Genomic DNA, 17,187 nt, shown 5'->3' with positions numbered 1-17,187 from the left:
TGCGGCAGTCGCTTTGCTAGGTTACTGAGGTTTCCGGCGCCAACCGTCGATTGGCACTCTGAGACTTTCCTATTTGCGATTGTCATCGCTTGTTTTTTGTAGCTACTTTCACGGCTTTCGTCTTTAGACTGTCAGGCGCTGATGAGAGTATCTGATTCGCTCGAGAAGGCTGGCGAGCGAACCTGCCGTCACTGCGTTCTATTCTAACGGCTAGGTGCCGACGATTTCGCTCGAGTCGCCCATAGATTGTAGAGATTCCAGAAGACTCGTGTCGCGAGCGTCTCCTTCGGGCCCTCGGATGATGGATCTAGAATACTGGGGAAGCAATCGACGTCTCGCGTCCCTATCGACATGCCTTTGCTCTGGGGAGAACAGTGGGCCTATTTCCCTAATTTTCCATTAGAAGGTGTGTGGATTGCATCTCGATCCACGGAATGTGCTTGCCCTATCCCGAACAACGCTTGACACCACGCCACATGTTCGTTCGATTGAAGCCGACAGTTTATCCATTCTCCATCGAGTCACACATTCTGCGGATCGTTTATTATTATTTCTCAAGTCGGAGCTGTGGAAGTAAACTCACGCGACGGAAGCACCTTTCTGTTTGACGAACTCGTGCGGCCATCGCATAAAGCGCTAGCCTTATATATATATATATATATTTATTTATTTTCTGATGGAACTTAGCTAACGTTTATAGTTGTTCGCGTGTGAGACAAGTCGAGAAATTTCTTCTGCCAAGGCGCGATTTTGTCGCCACTGGATTACTTGCCCGCTACATCTCCACAGTCTACATATTGTCACGAAGGAACACTGCGCGCGCGGCAATATTACAGCTTTCACAGTCGGCGTATTTATCTCACAACCCCGAGAGGCCACGTGTCGAATGTACAGTATGTTAACAATAAACGCCAGAAATCGCCTTCTTTCTTCATGTAGCCTGGTTTTCGGCTGCCTTCTCCGCTCTACCAAAGAGCTTTTGGGCAGTCGTATACACGCCCGAAACGGCGCCGAACCACGCCTCAAGCCAGTACACTGCCGGCCAAGGTCGGGTTTGCACTACACCAAGTGCGAGGGCTGCGGAGCCCAGTCCGTTTCGGGGAAGCCGGCCGACTGTCGGCACCCCTACCACCACTATGCACTTCGTTTCACCACACGATGAGCCGCGAAGAACCCTACGTGCCACCGGAGCCAATCTGAGGCCTTGTAGGTGCGACGTGCGCCTCGAACGGAACCTGCGGAGTGCGTAATCACGTGACGCGTTCATACAGCGCTGAACCGACTTCGATCGCTCATAGCGTCCGCGGCACTCCATCGTAAGGTGCGAGCGTGGTACAGAAGGAAACCAACCGACAAGCAGAGCGTGTTCGTTCGCTAACGAGGTTACAAATGTCCAGTGCATGGGCTCCCATGGCGCGCGTCGGAGGAGTGAAGGAACGCAGTCCCGGGGCAGCCGAGCCACCAACTGAGCTCTCTCTCTCTCTCTCTCTCTCTCTCTATTTTTTTTTTTCGTGCGGTGCGTCTGACCGCGCTACACTGGGGTGTCTGTGTGGAATGGAAGAGGAGAATGAGGCCGTAAATAACGCGCCGCATGAAATATGGGCGAATAAAAGAAGGCGGCACAGGAGGCGCCAGTTAAGATGAATGGTTCAGAGCGGTTCATTACGGGCCTGCGTCTTTGGCGTTCGTTTTAAGGCGCGTGCACTTCATGCAGTGCACGGTGGAGCCAAGATTCGAGAGAAGGAACAGCGAAAACCACGGAGAGCGTTTGCGATGTAATGGCGAGTTGCTCGGGAGTTGGCGCGTGCTGAGAGGAATATAGCGAGCGTAGCTGTCAAGCTCGAAGGGACCTTGTAGACGTTCGACGCTCTCGCCTCCTCCTTCCAGCTTGCGTTGCATACGCTACCCATAAACCACGTGACCGCCATGGAGCAGTTGAAAATACTCTGAAATCTAGATACTGACATTGCGAGCGTTTGTTGTCGTCGATGTGGCTGTCGTGCGTGGCGAACGGGTGAGCGGCTTCGTCGGGACATCCGACTGTGAAGTCTGTACTTTACGGGATGTCCTCTTCGGCAGAGAAATGGGCCGATGTATTACGCCGCGAGGAAAGTAGAGATGGTTCAAGTCGGGTTCGTTTGCGACTGGCAATGGCAGCTTATGCAGGCCGCGTGGTACGGTGTAATTAGTGCAGATGCGACCGCTAACGAGGAATGACTCAGGGCACTAATGATGGGTATGTGGTGAATTCGGGTTTGGGAGTAAGTGATCGAATGTCGGTAGTGCACGTGCCATGGCGCCAAATGAAAATAAAAGCCTGTTGACAGCGTCGAGATGTTAAAGGTGGCGCCCTCTGATGGTTTTCGTTCGTGACGTCACGACCAGGATTTGCCTCGCTGTGATTGGCAGGATTTGCCTCGCCGTGAATCAGCGATTGGGAAGACATCATCAGTATGCAGGGAGCAATGATTGGGCCAATTGCGAATGCCAACCACAGCGACGTTTTTACTTTGAGCTAAGGGCGTGCTGACGATAGTGTTCACCAGATTTGTATTGCACCGTCAAACCTGTTGCACACGGCAGGCGATAAGTAGCCGAAGACACGTGAACAGTGCTGCATCAGCGCTCCACTGCATGTGAATGGGAACCGGCCTTTATGGTGGTTACATGATAGCGACCGCGCTAAGGGTCGTCTTGCGGTTTTAGTGTGATCAAGAGATAAACGGGGCGAACCCTGGAGCTTGCATATGATCGACATGCCGCCAGTATTCGTGTTGCTCGCCCACAGTGATTGTGCCCAGCGATCAGGGTACAGGCGGCTGTGAGCTTCCCTTCTCGGTTGAATGAAAAGTTAAAGGTGGCGCTGGGAGGACCGCTATGAGTTATGTCAATGCACTGTTCGCCACGCTGCCTCCGAGCTGCGTTGCTCAATGCAGTTTGGTTTTCCGGATTGAACGTGCGCTCACTCGTGCAGCTCCGTCTCTCTCCGGAGGAATGAGGAGGCCGTGGCGCAATCTCATCTGCTGTTCTTGCGCAAGTCTTCGATGTCGGAAACGACATACCGACGTCCCCAGTTGGCGTATACAGCTCGTTGCTCACCCTCCTGCGGCGGAAACGGGAAGCGCTCTAGTGAGGGTCCCCCGTATTCTCCTGCTCAGCGGGCACGGCGGAACTGCTCGCGATCATGGCTCGCGAAATGACATTTCCGAATGAAAACAAACACCCTTCACTGCCCCAACGTAGTGCTGCAGCCGGTATGGGATTGTACCTTGTTGGAGAGTTCTAGTATTGCGCTGTGCGTTCGCGTTAGAGTTCCGTGCTCTGCGCATGCGCGTCGTCGCCATGCTGCAATCTAAGACTCCAATATTGGCTCCGCACATGTGCAGTGTAGAATACGAAACGCTATTGCAAACACACAGCGCTTGCGTCGCTCGTATACGCAACACTAAATCTCACTACCGTTTCACGAGTTTTCCAACGCCAACGAAACGTACTGCAGTGAGCAGATGTGCAAGCGGGTAGGCGTTTCTTCGAACTGGAAAGATTGAGATTGGCAAAATGATGGCGAGTCAAAATGAAAGAAGGAAATAAATGTACTGGAAATGTTCGTAATAAAAAAAAAGATAACGGAAGCCGTTTTTTCTGCTTTCGGGCACGAGAACACTAAAAGCCGCTGACCCACTGCTTATACATTAACCAAAAGACAGTCTGCATACAGATTCGAACGCGAGTCACCGCGAGGTCCGTGCTTCGAATGCCGCACGGCAATGAGTTCAAGGATAATGCACGCGGCATTCGAACGACGAATGCCGTGGTGCCTCGTGTTGCAGAGTCTCTTTTGTCTGACGTATTAGCAGTGTGGCCCGACTTTGAAAGTGTTGAGTGCGAGTTCGAGGGGCGTTGCAGCGTTACACCGCGAGTATAGCCCCCTCCAAATACTTGGACATCGTGTCGTGGCTGAAGGGGTCCTTTAAATCCTTCCGGACGTCTGATAAGTGTACCGTTCTTCTCCACAATGCCTCGCATGCATCCGGGCTCGTTGCAGGGTGCTTTGTTCGAGGCTGCAGTCCCTCTTTGTGAACGGTGTTTCCCCGTGTCGCGGGGAGCTAACTCGATTCCCTGGGGCTTCGATCGATTCCCGGGCGAACGGAGGGCCCATGTGCCTCTCCGGTTCCCGCGTTCGCCGCTCCTTCCGCCCGGTGCACGACTCATCCTGACAGCCATTACAGGATTGAGGCGCTTTACGCTTCGTTGTACGGGGAGGGAGTTTCGTCGCTGCGTCGTCGAAACTCACCGGTCTTTTTTTAACCTTTTTTTACTTTCTGTCGATTTTTTTAAAAGCATTGCCGCATAATTGTCTTAACAGGGGCCCAAGGTCGGGTCGGCGTACTTTGTACCGGGTTAAGCTCTAACCGCGCGTCGCTCAGGTTACAACACATTATACTCCCTTCATCTATAAGCAGACTGTGTTGTGGAAACTGTGCTCGTTGAACCAGTCATGGGCCTATCTTTCGTCACGTGGTCACGCTTCCGTCTATACCCACGCGCAGAGAAAGAGGGAGAGGGGGGGGGGGGTAAATGATGAAATAGAGGCAATTGATTGGCCGGGCGATGGCGTAGCTCCCATCGCACTGTCAGCTTAGAGGTGAACGAAGCTGAGTGGTGAGCAGCAGTGTGTTGTTCTTGGGTCGGGGACAGGTTTATTGATGTAAGCTGATGAGCTTCAGTTTGCGTGATGCTTTCTTAGTTGTTTGGGCATGCGGTTAGTGAAGGAATACTCCGAGTATACCTCCTGATTGGTCCTGTCCCGAGTTCGTGACGCGGGTTTGATGTTGGTTTTGCATATTGTGTAACTTCGGAAATTTCGCGTACCTTTGGTGGCCGCCGGCACTCGCGTTACCCTTGCCGTAGTGCCACGTCGTCGTCGTCATAAATTTGTAGAAATTTCGTTGCGGGAGCGATTTATGGCGGAAATTCGAGCCGTCGTGTCGAAGTCTGTCTAAACACCGCACGTGTTCACACCTTGCCTCTTCTTCTTGTGGTTGTACTGCTATTTCACGGCGTCTGTAAGCGAAATCAGAATACCAAAAGTACCTCTTTTTTCGTGATGCAGCGCGAAAAAAGAAAAGCTATGGTTAAATAATGAATTATTATTGAGCTGCTCCGAAATTGATGAACAGGCTTCGCTCGTGTTTTGTCATTTTCAGTATATTTCCCCAAGATAGTACGTTATAACAAGATGAGCCCTGTTCCGTCGATCGTGTGTTCCGTTTTCGCTGGAAAAATGCAGTTTTCTTCGTTGTTCTTGCAAAATGGTAAAGGAAAATTGAGTTGAAGTTTATGTACTACAGGGAGAGAAAGAAAGAAGGAAACATAGACAGAAAGAGAGAGCAAGAGAAAATAAATGAAGGTGGTGGTGTTATTTACATTATATGTCGGGTTTTCGTTTCCGCGCGAGCGCCAAGCGGATTTTTGCTTTCTTTTCATCGTACTTATTATTAATGCGTTTGTCACTCGGAAAACACATTACTAACAGTTCTGTTTGTGTTAAATTTTTGCTTATGGTTCAGGCCGATGAGGCAACGAGGGTTTGATCACGATTGCACGCCAAAATAGTTTGTATATCAGTTTCTTTTATGATTTTTTCTCACTGCATAAACTAACGAAAGGGCGGTGATGAAATATGTGTAATTACGTCGTCCAGAGGATTTGCTGCGCACATATTTCTGCGAACTTCCCACGGGTTGTCAGTTCCTTTCGTACGAACGTTCTGTCTTGTTTTCTTCGTTCTCCGCTTTCTCGTTTTGTGTCTCTTCTCTTATGATTGGAGAATATGGTCATTCCGCCCGTACATGTCCTTTAAAGCTATTTAGATAATTTGTATTTTATTTGAAAATGAAACAGAAAATCAGACTGTGGAGAAGTAAATAGTTTAGCAGCAGCTGCGCCTTGCTGAATACTTCATTTGACGTTTCGACTGTACGCTTTTAGACAGGGACCATGTATGGCCTCGTGACGCGGAACGTTTAATAACGCTTGCGCAGTAAAACTTCTGAATCCTATGTTGTTTGTCTTCTGTCGCGAAAGAAAAAAAAAACGAAACAATTAAAACATCTGTGCCAGAAAGTGAAGTAGCCTGTTTCAGTTACCGTCGCATATCTTGAACAAGACGTCTTATTCCTTTTGCCTCTTTCATGGAAAGAATATTTAACAAAAAATAGAAACGATCGCAGCCTTATTTAACGGAAGCTTTCTGGGGTTGGGCAAGGGAAGGGTAGGGGCCTTCTTTTGCCCCATCTGGTGTTCGACCAGAAAATTCGATCGCTTCCGGAGTGAAATTCGATTTAATCGAAAATGGTTATAGGTAGCTTTTTTTTTTTTCATATTTTTCATAGTTTTTTGTTGTATATTTTGAATTGAGTCTTATCCATTGGTGCGTTTTCACTTTCCGCGCTCTCAAGCCGACGTGACGCTCTGTCTTCCCGACTCTTTTTCACTGGTATCTCGCTGGGGTGAAATACGCCTCAGCTGGGACCGTGCACCGTCACGCGGGCGGGCACGGGTAGGCGCGATACTTTTTCTGGCGCAGCCGTCCCAGGTAGTGCAGTTATTTGGGCGAAAATTTGGTTTTTGTATGCTTAACCCTTTTTCGCCAAGCCAGGCCTAAATCGCTAAGCTAGGCCTAAATCGCCAAGCATGTGCCAGATTTTAGGCTTCGCCATTAGTCCTTTGGTTCATACATGGCAGCCTTGGATCGAGTCTGGTACTCTGGCAATTAAGTTGTGAACCAGAGAAAAGCCTTGGAAACGCAAGAGAAATCTACTCTAGCCGCCTTGGTGGCTCTGAGGCGAGAGCGCCGGCCTACGGATCCCCAGGTTGCGGGTTCGAATCCCGACCGAGCTGCCCGCAATATGACGGAGGCTTATTGCGGAGAAGGCGCCGTGTAACCGAGCTTTCGGTTGCGCGTCAAAAGATCCCCAGGTGGTCGAAATTAATCCTCAGTCCTCCGCTGGGGCGTGCCAGATGCCCGTCGTAGGTTTGGCACGTAAAACCCCTAAATTTGACTTTGATTTTTGACTTTGAGAAATCTACTCTGACACTAACGAACACATTGGAACAAAACCGCATTAGGCCCAAGTTAGAAACCTAGGATTGCCAAGCTTGTGCTAAATTAGGCGTTTCTCTGACGCGCCACCTGGGGCGATTCTAGCTGCATTCACTTCACAAAAAGTTAAACCTCTTTTTTTTTTCTTTTTTTCTTTTCTTTTTTGCGGCATTTTGATGGATTACTTTGGTTTCATAGGTGCTTATACGTGCTGTGTGAGGATTTGGTGGTTGAATATTTACATCGAGGCTGCGACGTTTTCTGAGAGAGGGACGAACAAGACGACGAACCTCTGGTGTATGATACATGAAATACGCATCATTCCCGTTTGTAATATAGGCGTCCTCGGCGGGAAAGAAATTATTTCGCGTTTGCATCCCTCTTGGGATCGAAGTAATTGTTGGTCCTTATCTTACGTTGGGAAGTATACTTACGAGCGTTTCGAGGTGTGTACAGTCGCGTCCAGCGTGATATTGTAGACAGCGCCGGTGGCATGTAATGTTGAATTGTTCCGCGCTGGTCCTTGCTGGGGTTCTGCGGAGTGGGCGAATGTTGGACTGAACAAGCGATAGCTTCGTTTCTGGCTCTTCGATCGGGATTGCCTTCCACTTCGCCTGGCGGATGTCCTTTGCTCTATATGTGCTCGAAGGTCACAGAGGGCAAGGATGATAGTTGCCTCACTGTTGTTTCCGAGCCTCAAAAAGTGTAGGCCGGGCAAAACTAAGTTTTGCTTCCTCGCAAAAAAAAAAAAAAAAACTTGAAAAACTTCAACATTTTTTTTGGAATCACGCGTTGAGTGAACGAAAACAAAACATGTTTGTTCACACTAACATCCCGAAGCCTGAGGCCGCAGAATGTGCCGTGATCCTACGACTGCTGTCGAAAATAGGCCGTGGTACTAGCGAACTCTGCGCCCTTTGCAGGTGCACACCTGATCAATGAGTTATTAGCTTTAATTGCATGACTGTGCCTTCCTCCATGCTGCTTCATGTTTATGAGAGAGAGCCCATTGGTCACCCAAATATGGGCTACAGAGTACAGACACCATTGTGCTAGGTTGGCACGACATTAAACATGCCTATATTTTCCGTTAAACTCGGGCTTGTGAAAATTTATTTATTTCGTTTATTATCTTTCGGACAGGCTCCGAAAGAGGGGCCAGTACTAAAGGCTAACAAGCCCGACGACGTACTTGTTCCTTACAGCTCACATAGGTAGGGTACATAAACGGACAGAAAAATAAAAATGAATTCAACTGGAAGTTACTCAAACTGATCGGCATCTTCCCGATAGCATAGACATATATAAATAACCAAATTACAAAATAATACAAGGTATTATTTTACAATAATACAAAACCCGTAACGGCCTCAAAAAAAAATATTCATCCGTTTTTGTTTTTTAATTTACAATACAGTGTGTTTCGTAATGTATTGCGGAGGATGGGGAGACTGTCTGGGTAACTGTTTTTCTTCTTCTTTTTTTTCTCAAATAAAATTTCCTGAGTTAGCTCAGAATTTTTATATTCATGACACGATTTTCTACTTGCAGGTATGTGCTTCCACTTTTCCCGATCAACAGCCCAACGTCCGTGGTCTTGGCTGGGTGAGCCATTGTAGTCATCAACCCTGTGTTGCGGGAGTTTCTCGGTATAAGTGAGATTTAAATAACTACTAATGCTATATAATTGATAACGCAAGGAAAGCTTCGATGACGCTCACAGTTTCTGTATCATCCTTGTTCCTTCCTCAAGAAAAGATCGAAGCCCATTGGATTGCAGTTGTGATTTTATCAAATAAAAATATTACTCGATTTTCTACAGAAGAGGTGCGACAGCTCGCACTGCAGAACCCAGAGGTCTTGGGTTCAACTATCACCCCTGCCCATTTCGATCTGGATGAGAATCGTACCGGCGTGCGGTCGTGTATCGCTACTGCGTGGTGCACGTTAGAGACCCCAGGCTAGCGGTTGTACTGCTCTGGCTCAATTTTTTCATCTACGGCGGAGACATTAGGCGCACATTGGGACGGACTTTCCCGTGTCTAAACATAGACATAACACAGTTACTTTACAGAGGAGCGCAAGTTTGAACTCTAAAAGCACTCGCCAGTAACGCGCGCGCGGTATCCGTTTCTGTATTTCTAAATCTGCCGAATCAGAGACTTTCCACCTTTTGCGCCAACGACGTTGGTATCACCCCCCCCCCCCCCCCCCTCCTTCTCCCAACATCGACGAGATTTGAAGGGCGGCGCTGAAGCAAGCACGTCATTCTCCGTTGCAAATGATGCTGGGGCAAAACTTACCGTGACTCAATCCCTTACGTAATGTAATGCTAGCGGGCGCTGTCGTTGTAGTCTCTATGTGGGATATTCATTGCATTCTCAGGCTCGGATTCAAGCCCTCTCGCGGTTTTTCGCCTAGAGGTCAAAGGTCTTACGATAGTCCGGTGCTGACGGGTGACGCAACGAACGGCGAGTGGAAATTAGAGATATGAAGAAACAGTTGGTTTCGTGTTTGTTGCCCCAGTTTTGTGGGGGCGAGTTTTGCGTAAGTCGGGTATATTGTTCGTCGATGGGCTTTTTCTTTTGTGTGTGACGAGGCATTGAAGCCTATTGTTGTTCTGAACTTACGAAATTAACTTGCCGCTGGAATCCTAATTGGGTTGCCTAAGACACTCCATGTGCATAGTATTGCTGTCGGTAGTTATTATGACAATTAAAGTCCGGATATTTTTAAAGGGGTTTTCGATACAAGCTTCCTTTTGTTCTAGACAACAATAGCAACAGAATCGAAAGGCGGGTAACGTTCAAAGCCTGGCACGGTGTGCAGGCTTTCAATAGGGCTTTCAAGACGTCGCTGTACAACCTAAAAAGGACTCCGGTAGCGTACGCGACGGAATACAAAGGCTCTTGGGTTACTCGATACGGAAATATTCATGTACAGGAGGGAACTGCTGACGAACCAGGAAGTGTCCTGCGTCGCAGTGGAGCGAGGGAAATGCGCATACGTTCGTCGGCCCGTCAGCAACTGTCTGACGCTGCTGACCACGCATGTCACCAAAAGGCAACTCAAAACAACTTCGCCCGAGCTTTTTTTTGTTTTTGTTTCGTTTTCCGATGGGCAAGGGAAGTAAAAGCAGTGATGCGTCAAAATGTCGGACGCATCAGGCGCAGACGGAACCCAAATTTCATTCGACGGACTAGTGACGCCATCGAGGTAGAAATCACGTTGCCCACGCCGATGGGACAACCTGTCGTTACCAGCGTTACAGTTGTGGAAAGTAGCTTAGCCTTTTTGGGTTGTAAGAAAGTTTTTGTTTTATTAATATTTCGGTGAATCATATTCGATCCGCTCCAGTGAGTTTTCCCCGTCAGCTTTCTGCGTGGTCTTGACAAAAGGACAGTCCTTTGAACCGGTTTTGTTACGCGGTACAGGGTCCTAGCGTCGTAGGAAAATCGCGCCCACGTGATATCCTCGTTACTTTAAGCGTGGTAGATTCTCAGCACTGTCTTTGAGTAATCTCTTTAAGGAGAATGTCTCGATATATATATATATATATATATATATATATATATATATATATATATATATATATTACGCAGGTAACGGTTCCGAATTCGTAGATTATGGTACAAATATATAGTACATGATGGGACGTTGAATTCATCTTTATGATAGAGAGTTTTTGTAGATCGCTCTAATAACTACAATTGGGATAGCAGATATTCTGCCGGGGACTTTTGCGCATGCATTATATCACGACAGGAGCCCGGAAGCGATATACTAAAAGTCCCTAATAATCGAGGTGTAAACCTATTGCGTTCTCGAACTTGGACTTATTTAAAAGTTTCATTGCCAAGGACAACAACAAAATCGACCTCGAACGCGAAGTAGTAAACATCTTAAATATTTATAAGGGGAAAAAGAAGGGAAAAACTGAACCTGCTTTTTTCTTGGTGCGGTATTGGTTTTCCGCGGGTTCAATCATTGAACGTCGCTCCCTCGTTAATTACTTCCGCGATGTCAGCTATTGGTTCAAAGGACCGTAGCCAAGCAATTTAGCTCCGGGAGCCAGGTTTTTACGCCGGACCGAATCTCGAGGTTCTCGTTTGCCCTCTCCCTCCTATCGTTTCCCATTTGCCCTCCACTTTAACGCCTGGTCGCCCCTCGACTAAGGCACCGCTAGGTCCTCCCCGCTCCCCCTTCTGTCCTCTTCGCGCTTCTCGCTTTTTGCTAGCTCCGCTCTTTTGCACCTTCCTGAGTTTTGGCGGAACGCCAGTGGAGCGACGCGTTTGCGTTGTTGAGCTTTCGTTTCGTGTCCCCTGTAAAGCGTGCTTTGCCTGCGAGGCTGTTGGGCGCCGCGGGAAAGCCATGCTCCTGAAACCTGTATTCGTCAGCCGGGTAACGTCACTGGAAGGGATGCTGAAATGAATATTGAAATATACCTCTCACGTTCAGCGATAAGTTCTACATTATCGACATTATTTCCTAATGACAATGGCACGCTTATATTAGAGTGAAGCTGTATATGACTCGTTGGTCTGTTTTTTTTTGTGTCCGTCGACAGATAAGATGGTCCACAGAAAACCATCGCGCGTGCCTTATCACCGTTCGCGTGCGCCTTATCTCTTATCATGTTGTTTTCACACTTGTTTCAATTAAAAAAAAAACACAAAACAAGTGTCAAAACCACGTCAAAGATGATAAGCACGTAGCACGCCCCGCATGTGTTCCCCGGTAAAGATTGCGACTGCATAAGCTACCGCGCCAACGGCAGCGTGCGAAATCTTTCATATATAAAAAAAAAAAAGTTTTTGTCTAGTGCATTTACTTTTCTTTCGTGAATAATTTGGTGTAGACACTTTTGGCTGTGTATTCGCGACTCCAGCGACCTATAGGGGGCGCCCCCACCAAACAAACATGGCGGCTGAGTCCAGGTCGCGGCGGCTCGGCCGGGCCGCCTGAACAGGTGGCGCGTTCAATTTAACAGATTTTCTTTTGTTTAATGCCCAATTTTATAGGTATTTGAACTGAGATGGTTAAGTGTAGCCGGTGCAGATAAACTTGCAAAGCATAGTTTTGTTTTGCCGGTGTTTTTTTGTTCTTTTCGTGTCAAACTTTCGTTTCGCTGATTTCGTTCAAAACCGAAACTATGAGCTCCGGAGAGACGGTAATATACTAATCAGTTTTGATCATCTAAGGAAAGCGGCGATGACTATAGAATTGTTCCACAGAGAGTAACTTTACAGCTAACTCGCATGCCTCGACCATGCGACTTATCTGTCCGCGAAATCGAGCTTTTGTGCGTATCCGCGTTTACAAAACAGCTCCAGTCTGCTCGGCCAACAACACAGGCTGCAGGAAAATTACGAAAATTAAGCAACCGCTTCTTGAGCCAAGGGCCATGTTAACCCGCCGGCGCCCCACTAAGCAGCTGATACTCGTATTTCAATTAAGGTTTTAGTAGCAATCGAGAAGTCATTTTGACGAGCGGGTTATGTATTATATTACGTACTATGTCCCACTAAAGCGATATTAGTATATTCTTCGGGTTGAAATATGAGCTTAGTTGACTAGCTATAAGGTGAACTGCTGGATAAAAGTATAGTTGACAGAAAGAGAGATACTACCTAAACTCACCCATATAGTTCTAGCCGGCAGCACGAAGACAAACTGAAGAGAGTCTTCATCGGAAATTCACGCAGAACCTCTCTGCATTGAACTTTGCTTCGAATCCTGAACGGAGAAAATTAGTATTTTTTGTGGCCGGTCAACCTGGGCATTGTAAACGGATATTGCTGCTGGCTTTGACGGGGGTATAATATAAATATTGGGAGGCGCAATAGATCAAAATGCCGTGACAGCTTCTAACGTCGCGAAACTCGTCCCCCACCTTTTGAAAACGGATAATTTCCCTCATTAATCGTATGCAGCGAGAAGGTTTTCCCAAATCAAGTAATTGCGAAATCTGCCCAACTCCTTCAGTGTGGTCCAGAGGCTTTTTCGGCGAAAAGCAGCCAAGATGAATAGCCAACGCACAGACCGGCGTGGGTGGCTCAATCTTGAAGCCAACCGAACGCAACCAAACTCAAGAAAAACAGCTATCGAACCTTCCCATTTATTTGACTGCAGCATTGGTGTTTCCTCCAGTATCAGTTACCAAGGAGTCGTCACTTTGAATGTGATTCGAGACAGACAAGAAATCAAAAAGTTTTTCCGTGATTCCTCCCCATCCAAGAAATCGAAAGCACGCGACCGTGTGCTGTGGAGTAAACGGGCTGTCAAACACGTAATAGAAGAAAACAATCTACTGAGGCTTCGCCACACTAATGATCACTCAGGCAAACTTAAGAAATATTCGGACCTTCGTCAAATTACATCGTTCGCCACCGCGCCGACAACACGTCTCCGCGAAAGCCATCAGAGACGCGGAGGGGCGCGGAGCGACCTGGACCGGCTGGTTCCCGGTTTTCCCGCTTGGCGGCGTCCGTTTTGCTGGAGTCGCGAATAGCCATGAACTGCCGCTTGAGTCCCAAGCGGCTTCCGGTCGCAGCGTCTTTGCCAGCTTGTTGAGCTTGCTTATGTCACCAGTGCTAGAAAGCACGAACGCTACACGGACAACGAAGTGGGAGGTTTAACGAGGGCCTTCGGCTGTAGAATATTACATCTTGGAGGAGGCAAGTTGGTTTACAAGAATACTCGAAATATTTTAACGGATCTTGCACTCCTTCGTGTTTTGGGTGTTCACCTGGAGAATTGGTGGTTAAACGTTTCATCTACATTCAAAACGGCGGTGTTAAGGTGGTCTTTATTCATCCTTTTCCTAAACCGAAGTTCTCTGGTACGTCGAAGGCTGGAGCACCACCTGGTGGCGTTTGCCATAAAGTGGGTCTATAGTACAGTGGGCAATCGTTGCAGGTGACACCACAGCTTCGCTGTCCAACCGCCTTCACAACGTAAACTAGAGCCTTAATTATTTTTTTACCTGGCAAGTATTTACTTGCATTGCCAATCACCGCGATAAGCAGAGGGAGCTCGGAAATGACGATACCGGGAAAATGCTTTCTGCCAAAAATGAAGTCACATTAATGTTGCACTAAACGTAAAACTCCAGCGTCCTTAAAAAAAAAAAAAAAAAAGGTTAACGCGTGGTTAAGTTTTTTTGTTTTTTTTTGTGGCTCTTAAGTTGTTTTAACTGGCGAGCACAGTGTCAGAAGCCGCGCAAACCAGATGCTATACGTCGTCATTTTCGCCTGGCGGACGTTCACCTCGATTCGCATTACTCGGAAACCGGCGCCAGGCGCGACAGCTTGTCATCGGCTAAGTCGGCGTGCCTCGGATTCTCATGTTTGCGAGCCAACCAAGATGGCTCATGTTTCGCTGCAAGGCGCGCAAGGAGAACGTCTGGGTATTTTTTTTTTTTCTTTTTTCTTATCGTACGAAAGCTTCGGTAACTCATTAAGCCTTCCGTGGCATCTCGCCTCGTTCGTTTGCCAATCACACACACGTATTCTCGTTCTTCTCTTTAGTTATTTTTTTTTTGTGTCGAGTTTGATGGCGTTTATGAACTATCGCATTCTGGCTTGCGTTCGGTGGAAAGTTTGCTCCACTTTGTAGATACGCCGGTTACTGTCCCACTAACGGTATTTGCAGACAGAGTTACTACGAAGCTTGTTATTGATATTTTTTCCGGAAATGTATTTTGAGGCTGGACTAAACGATTTCGGGGATCTTCTGAGAGTGCGTTGACTGCGCAGCGCGAGGCAGTCAACCAGCAAACCAGTGCGGGAAAAAAAGAAGAAAAAAACGAGGCGGAACGATCAGAATATTTAGCAGAATTGTGACGAACCCTTGAAGCTTTTTCTGTCTGAATGGGTGGGTGGGGGGGGGGGGGGGGGAGGGGAGGGGAGGGGGAGGGGGAGGGGAGGGGAGGGGGGTGGTTGTCCGCAGATGTTTATCTTGATAACATTGCAGCATGCTCAGTCCAGAATATTTACTTAAATAAGACACAATTTAATGGGCACAAAGTTCATTATAGTCTGCATGCCTCCAACCTTTGGCATATTTCTCGCATTGTACTTCTCGAGCCCTGGTACTATGCAGTGGCTCCTCGACTTTGCACCCTGAGGCCACTCTTCTGGGCGGTCGTACTCGGCCTTTGCGAGTTGGGAACTCTAACTTCCTCGTTTTTACAGCTGTAGAATGCCGAGTTCATTAGTAATTTCTAGATCACTCTGTTCGCCATGGAGCGCTAAGTTGAACGACGTAGATTCGCCATTTTGTAACAACGAAGGAGCTCACCGGAACAGAAATAGCCCGAACAAAATGAAATTACATGCCATAAAAAAAAATGATTTTTACGAGGCAAAGCGTTGCTTTCATCGTTTGCTCATGCGTGCCGCTTCAAGTGAAAATAAATAAATGAAAACAACAACAACAACAAAAGACAGCTTATTTAAGAAGTGCGGGGAGGAGCGAACCGAAGCTGAAACCATGCACACGGGAACGCGCTTTTCCAAGAAACACCCGACCCAGGGGCAACAAACCGTTTTCGAGCCGGTGAGAGTCTACAGACTGTCACCGGCGTCCCTGCTAAGGCTAACCGAGTGGACTGTGATTTCGATAGGCGCAGCCTGCGTAGTAGCAGTTTCAAACACTGCTGGCGGCTAAATTCTCGTCTTTTCTCGCTGTATTTTGCGCTTCATGGAGCATGTATTTTCCTGAGGACATTAAAAAAGCATTGCAGCACATTAAGAAAAAAAAAAGACGGTTAATTTGTTTTTTTGTTTTTGGGTGCGCGCGCGACGGAACGAATGCAACTGGAATGTTAGTTGTCGTTTTTTTTTACGATAAGATTGACGGCGCCGCCTGATTAGCCACGTGTCAAACGGCAAAGCGCTTAGCTGTCGAAAATAATTTACAACAGAAGAAAGCCGAAAGGCATGCATTTTTCACGCTCACAAATAACGTGTTTACCGATGGACAGGACACGGACACACTATTTAGCAAGTGTCAACATTCGAACAATATATTGTACACGATGCAGCGTTATTTGAAAAGAATTTATTAGAGAAAGATCTCAAGTAACACCGTCACAGTTGATGACACTCATATCTTGACGATCGGACGGAATCCAAGATGACTTCGTTTTGGGGCACGTAATGGGGAGAGCTTCCTTTTTTCACACCAACACCAAGGCAAAGAAACGGGCGTGACTGAGTCCAACGCGAACAACTAGTTTTGGCTATGACTGAGAAGTACTGTACGCGGGTTATCTCTGGGAGGGGGCAGAAAAGTCGTCATTGGTCGCAAAATCGAGTCGGGGGCCGTTCGACGTCCTTCCCCTCCTTCGTTTTCTTGTTAGTGTCCAGCAGAAATGCTTGAATAGCCAGGCAGTTACCAGCCCGATCTCTCACAGTGGAAGATAACCCAGAAAAGGTACGCAGCACGCACCAGAAAATTGAAGTGCAAACTTTCAAAAGGGGCCAGGACATGTCGAACACAAAACTGCAAAACATATGTAGAGAATATCGCTAAGCGGGTTTCCACGGTCCAAGAGGGTGGCAGAAAATTTCTAGCTGATGGGGGGCGCGAGAGTCGCACCAGCCGCATCAGCATCATCGACGTGGCGTCGGCCTAGGAGCGTTTTTTTGGAAAGGTGCATACTTGGGTGTTGAACTCAAAAGGGTTATGGAGGAATGCGGAGATCAGGTTGTCTTTCTTTGAAAGTTGAATATTTCGCTTCTAAGGATCTTTTTCATCTCGATTTTGAGCCTTTCTTTTTTTTTTTTTTTTTTTTCAACAATCCGCCAGTGGAGTGGATATCTCGACAACTTCGTTCCCTCTGTTTTGTTATTCTTTGAATGGATGGATTTATGAGAAGTCCTTCGCGAAGAATGCAGACTAAAATATTTACGCGACATAAAAAAAAAAGAAAGAAAAAAACAACGACAAGATGGTACGTTGTGCTTCATAGAGTTGCGATTGATTTCCAAGTCCAAGCAGTATTCTTACACATTTCATAAACTCTACTGGCTCCACTAGAAGTTAAAAAAACGCTCGAAATAATAAATAAAAAAATG

General features: G+C 47.3%; 1 protein-coding gene across 1 annotated transcript in view; it reads left to right on the top strand.

Moving 5' to 3' along the window:
* LOC8051271 (pleckstrin homology-like domain family B member 1) overlaps positions 1 to 17,187 on the top strand; it is a 462,041-nt gene that overhangs the window by 235,501 nt on the left and 209,353 nt on the right. Inside the window, exon 16 of the mRNA XM_040207523.3 lies at positions 8,657 to 8,710. Within this exon, the coding sequence (XP_040063457.2) occupies positions 8,657 to 8,710 (54 nt within the window). The remainder of the gene's footprint in view (positions 1 to 8,656; positions 8,711 to 17,187) is intronic.

Source organism: Ixodes scapularis, unplaced genomic scaffold (genome assembly GCF_016920785.2).
Source record: "Ixodes scapularis isolate PalLabHiFi unplaced genomic scaffold, ASM1692078v2 PGA_scaffold0__279_contigs__length_252992795, whole genome shotgun sequence".
Lineage (NCBI taxonomy): Eukaryota > Metazoa > Arthropoda > Arachnida > Ixodida > Ixodidae > Ixodes > Ixodes scapularis.
Note: the sequence above shows the minus strand (reverse complement) of the source record. Positions and strands in the feature narration are given on the sequence as shown.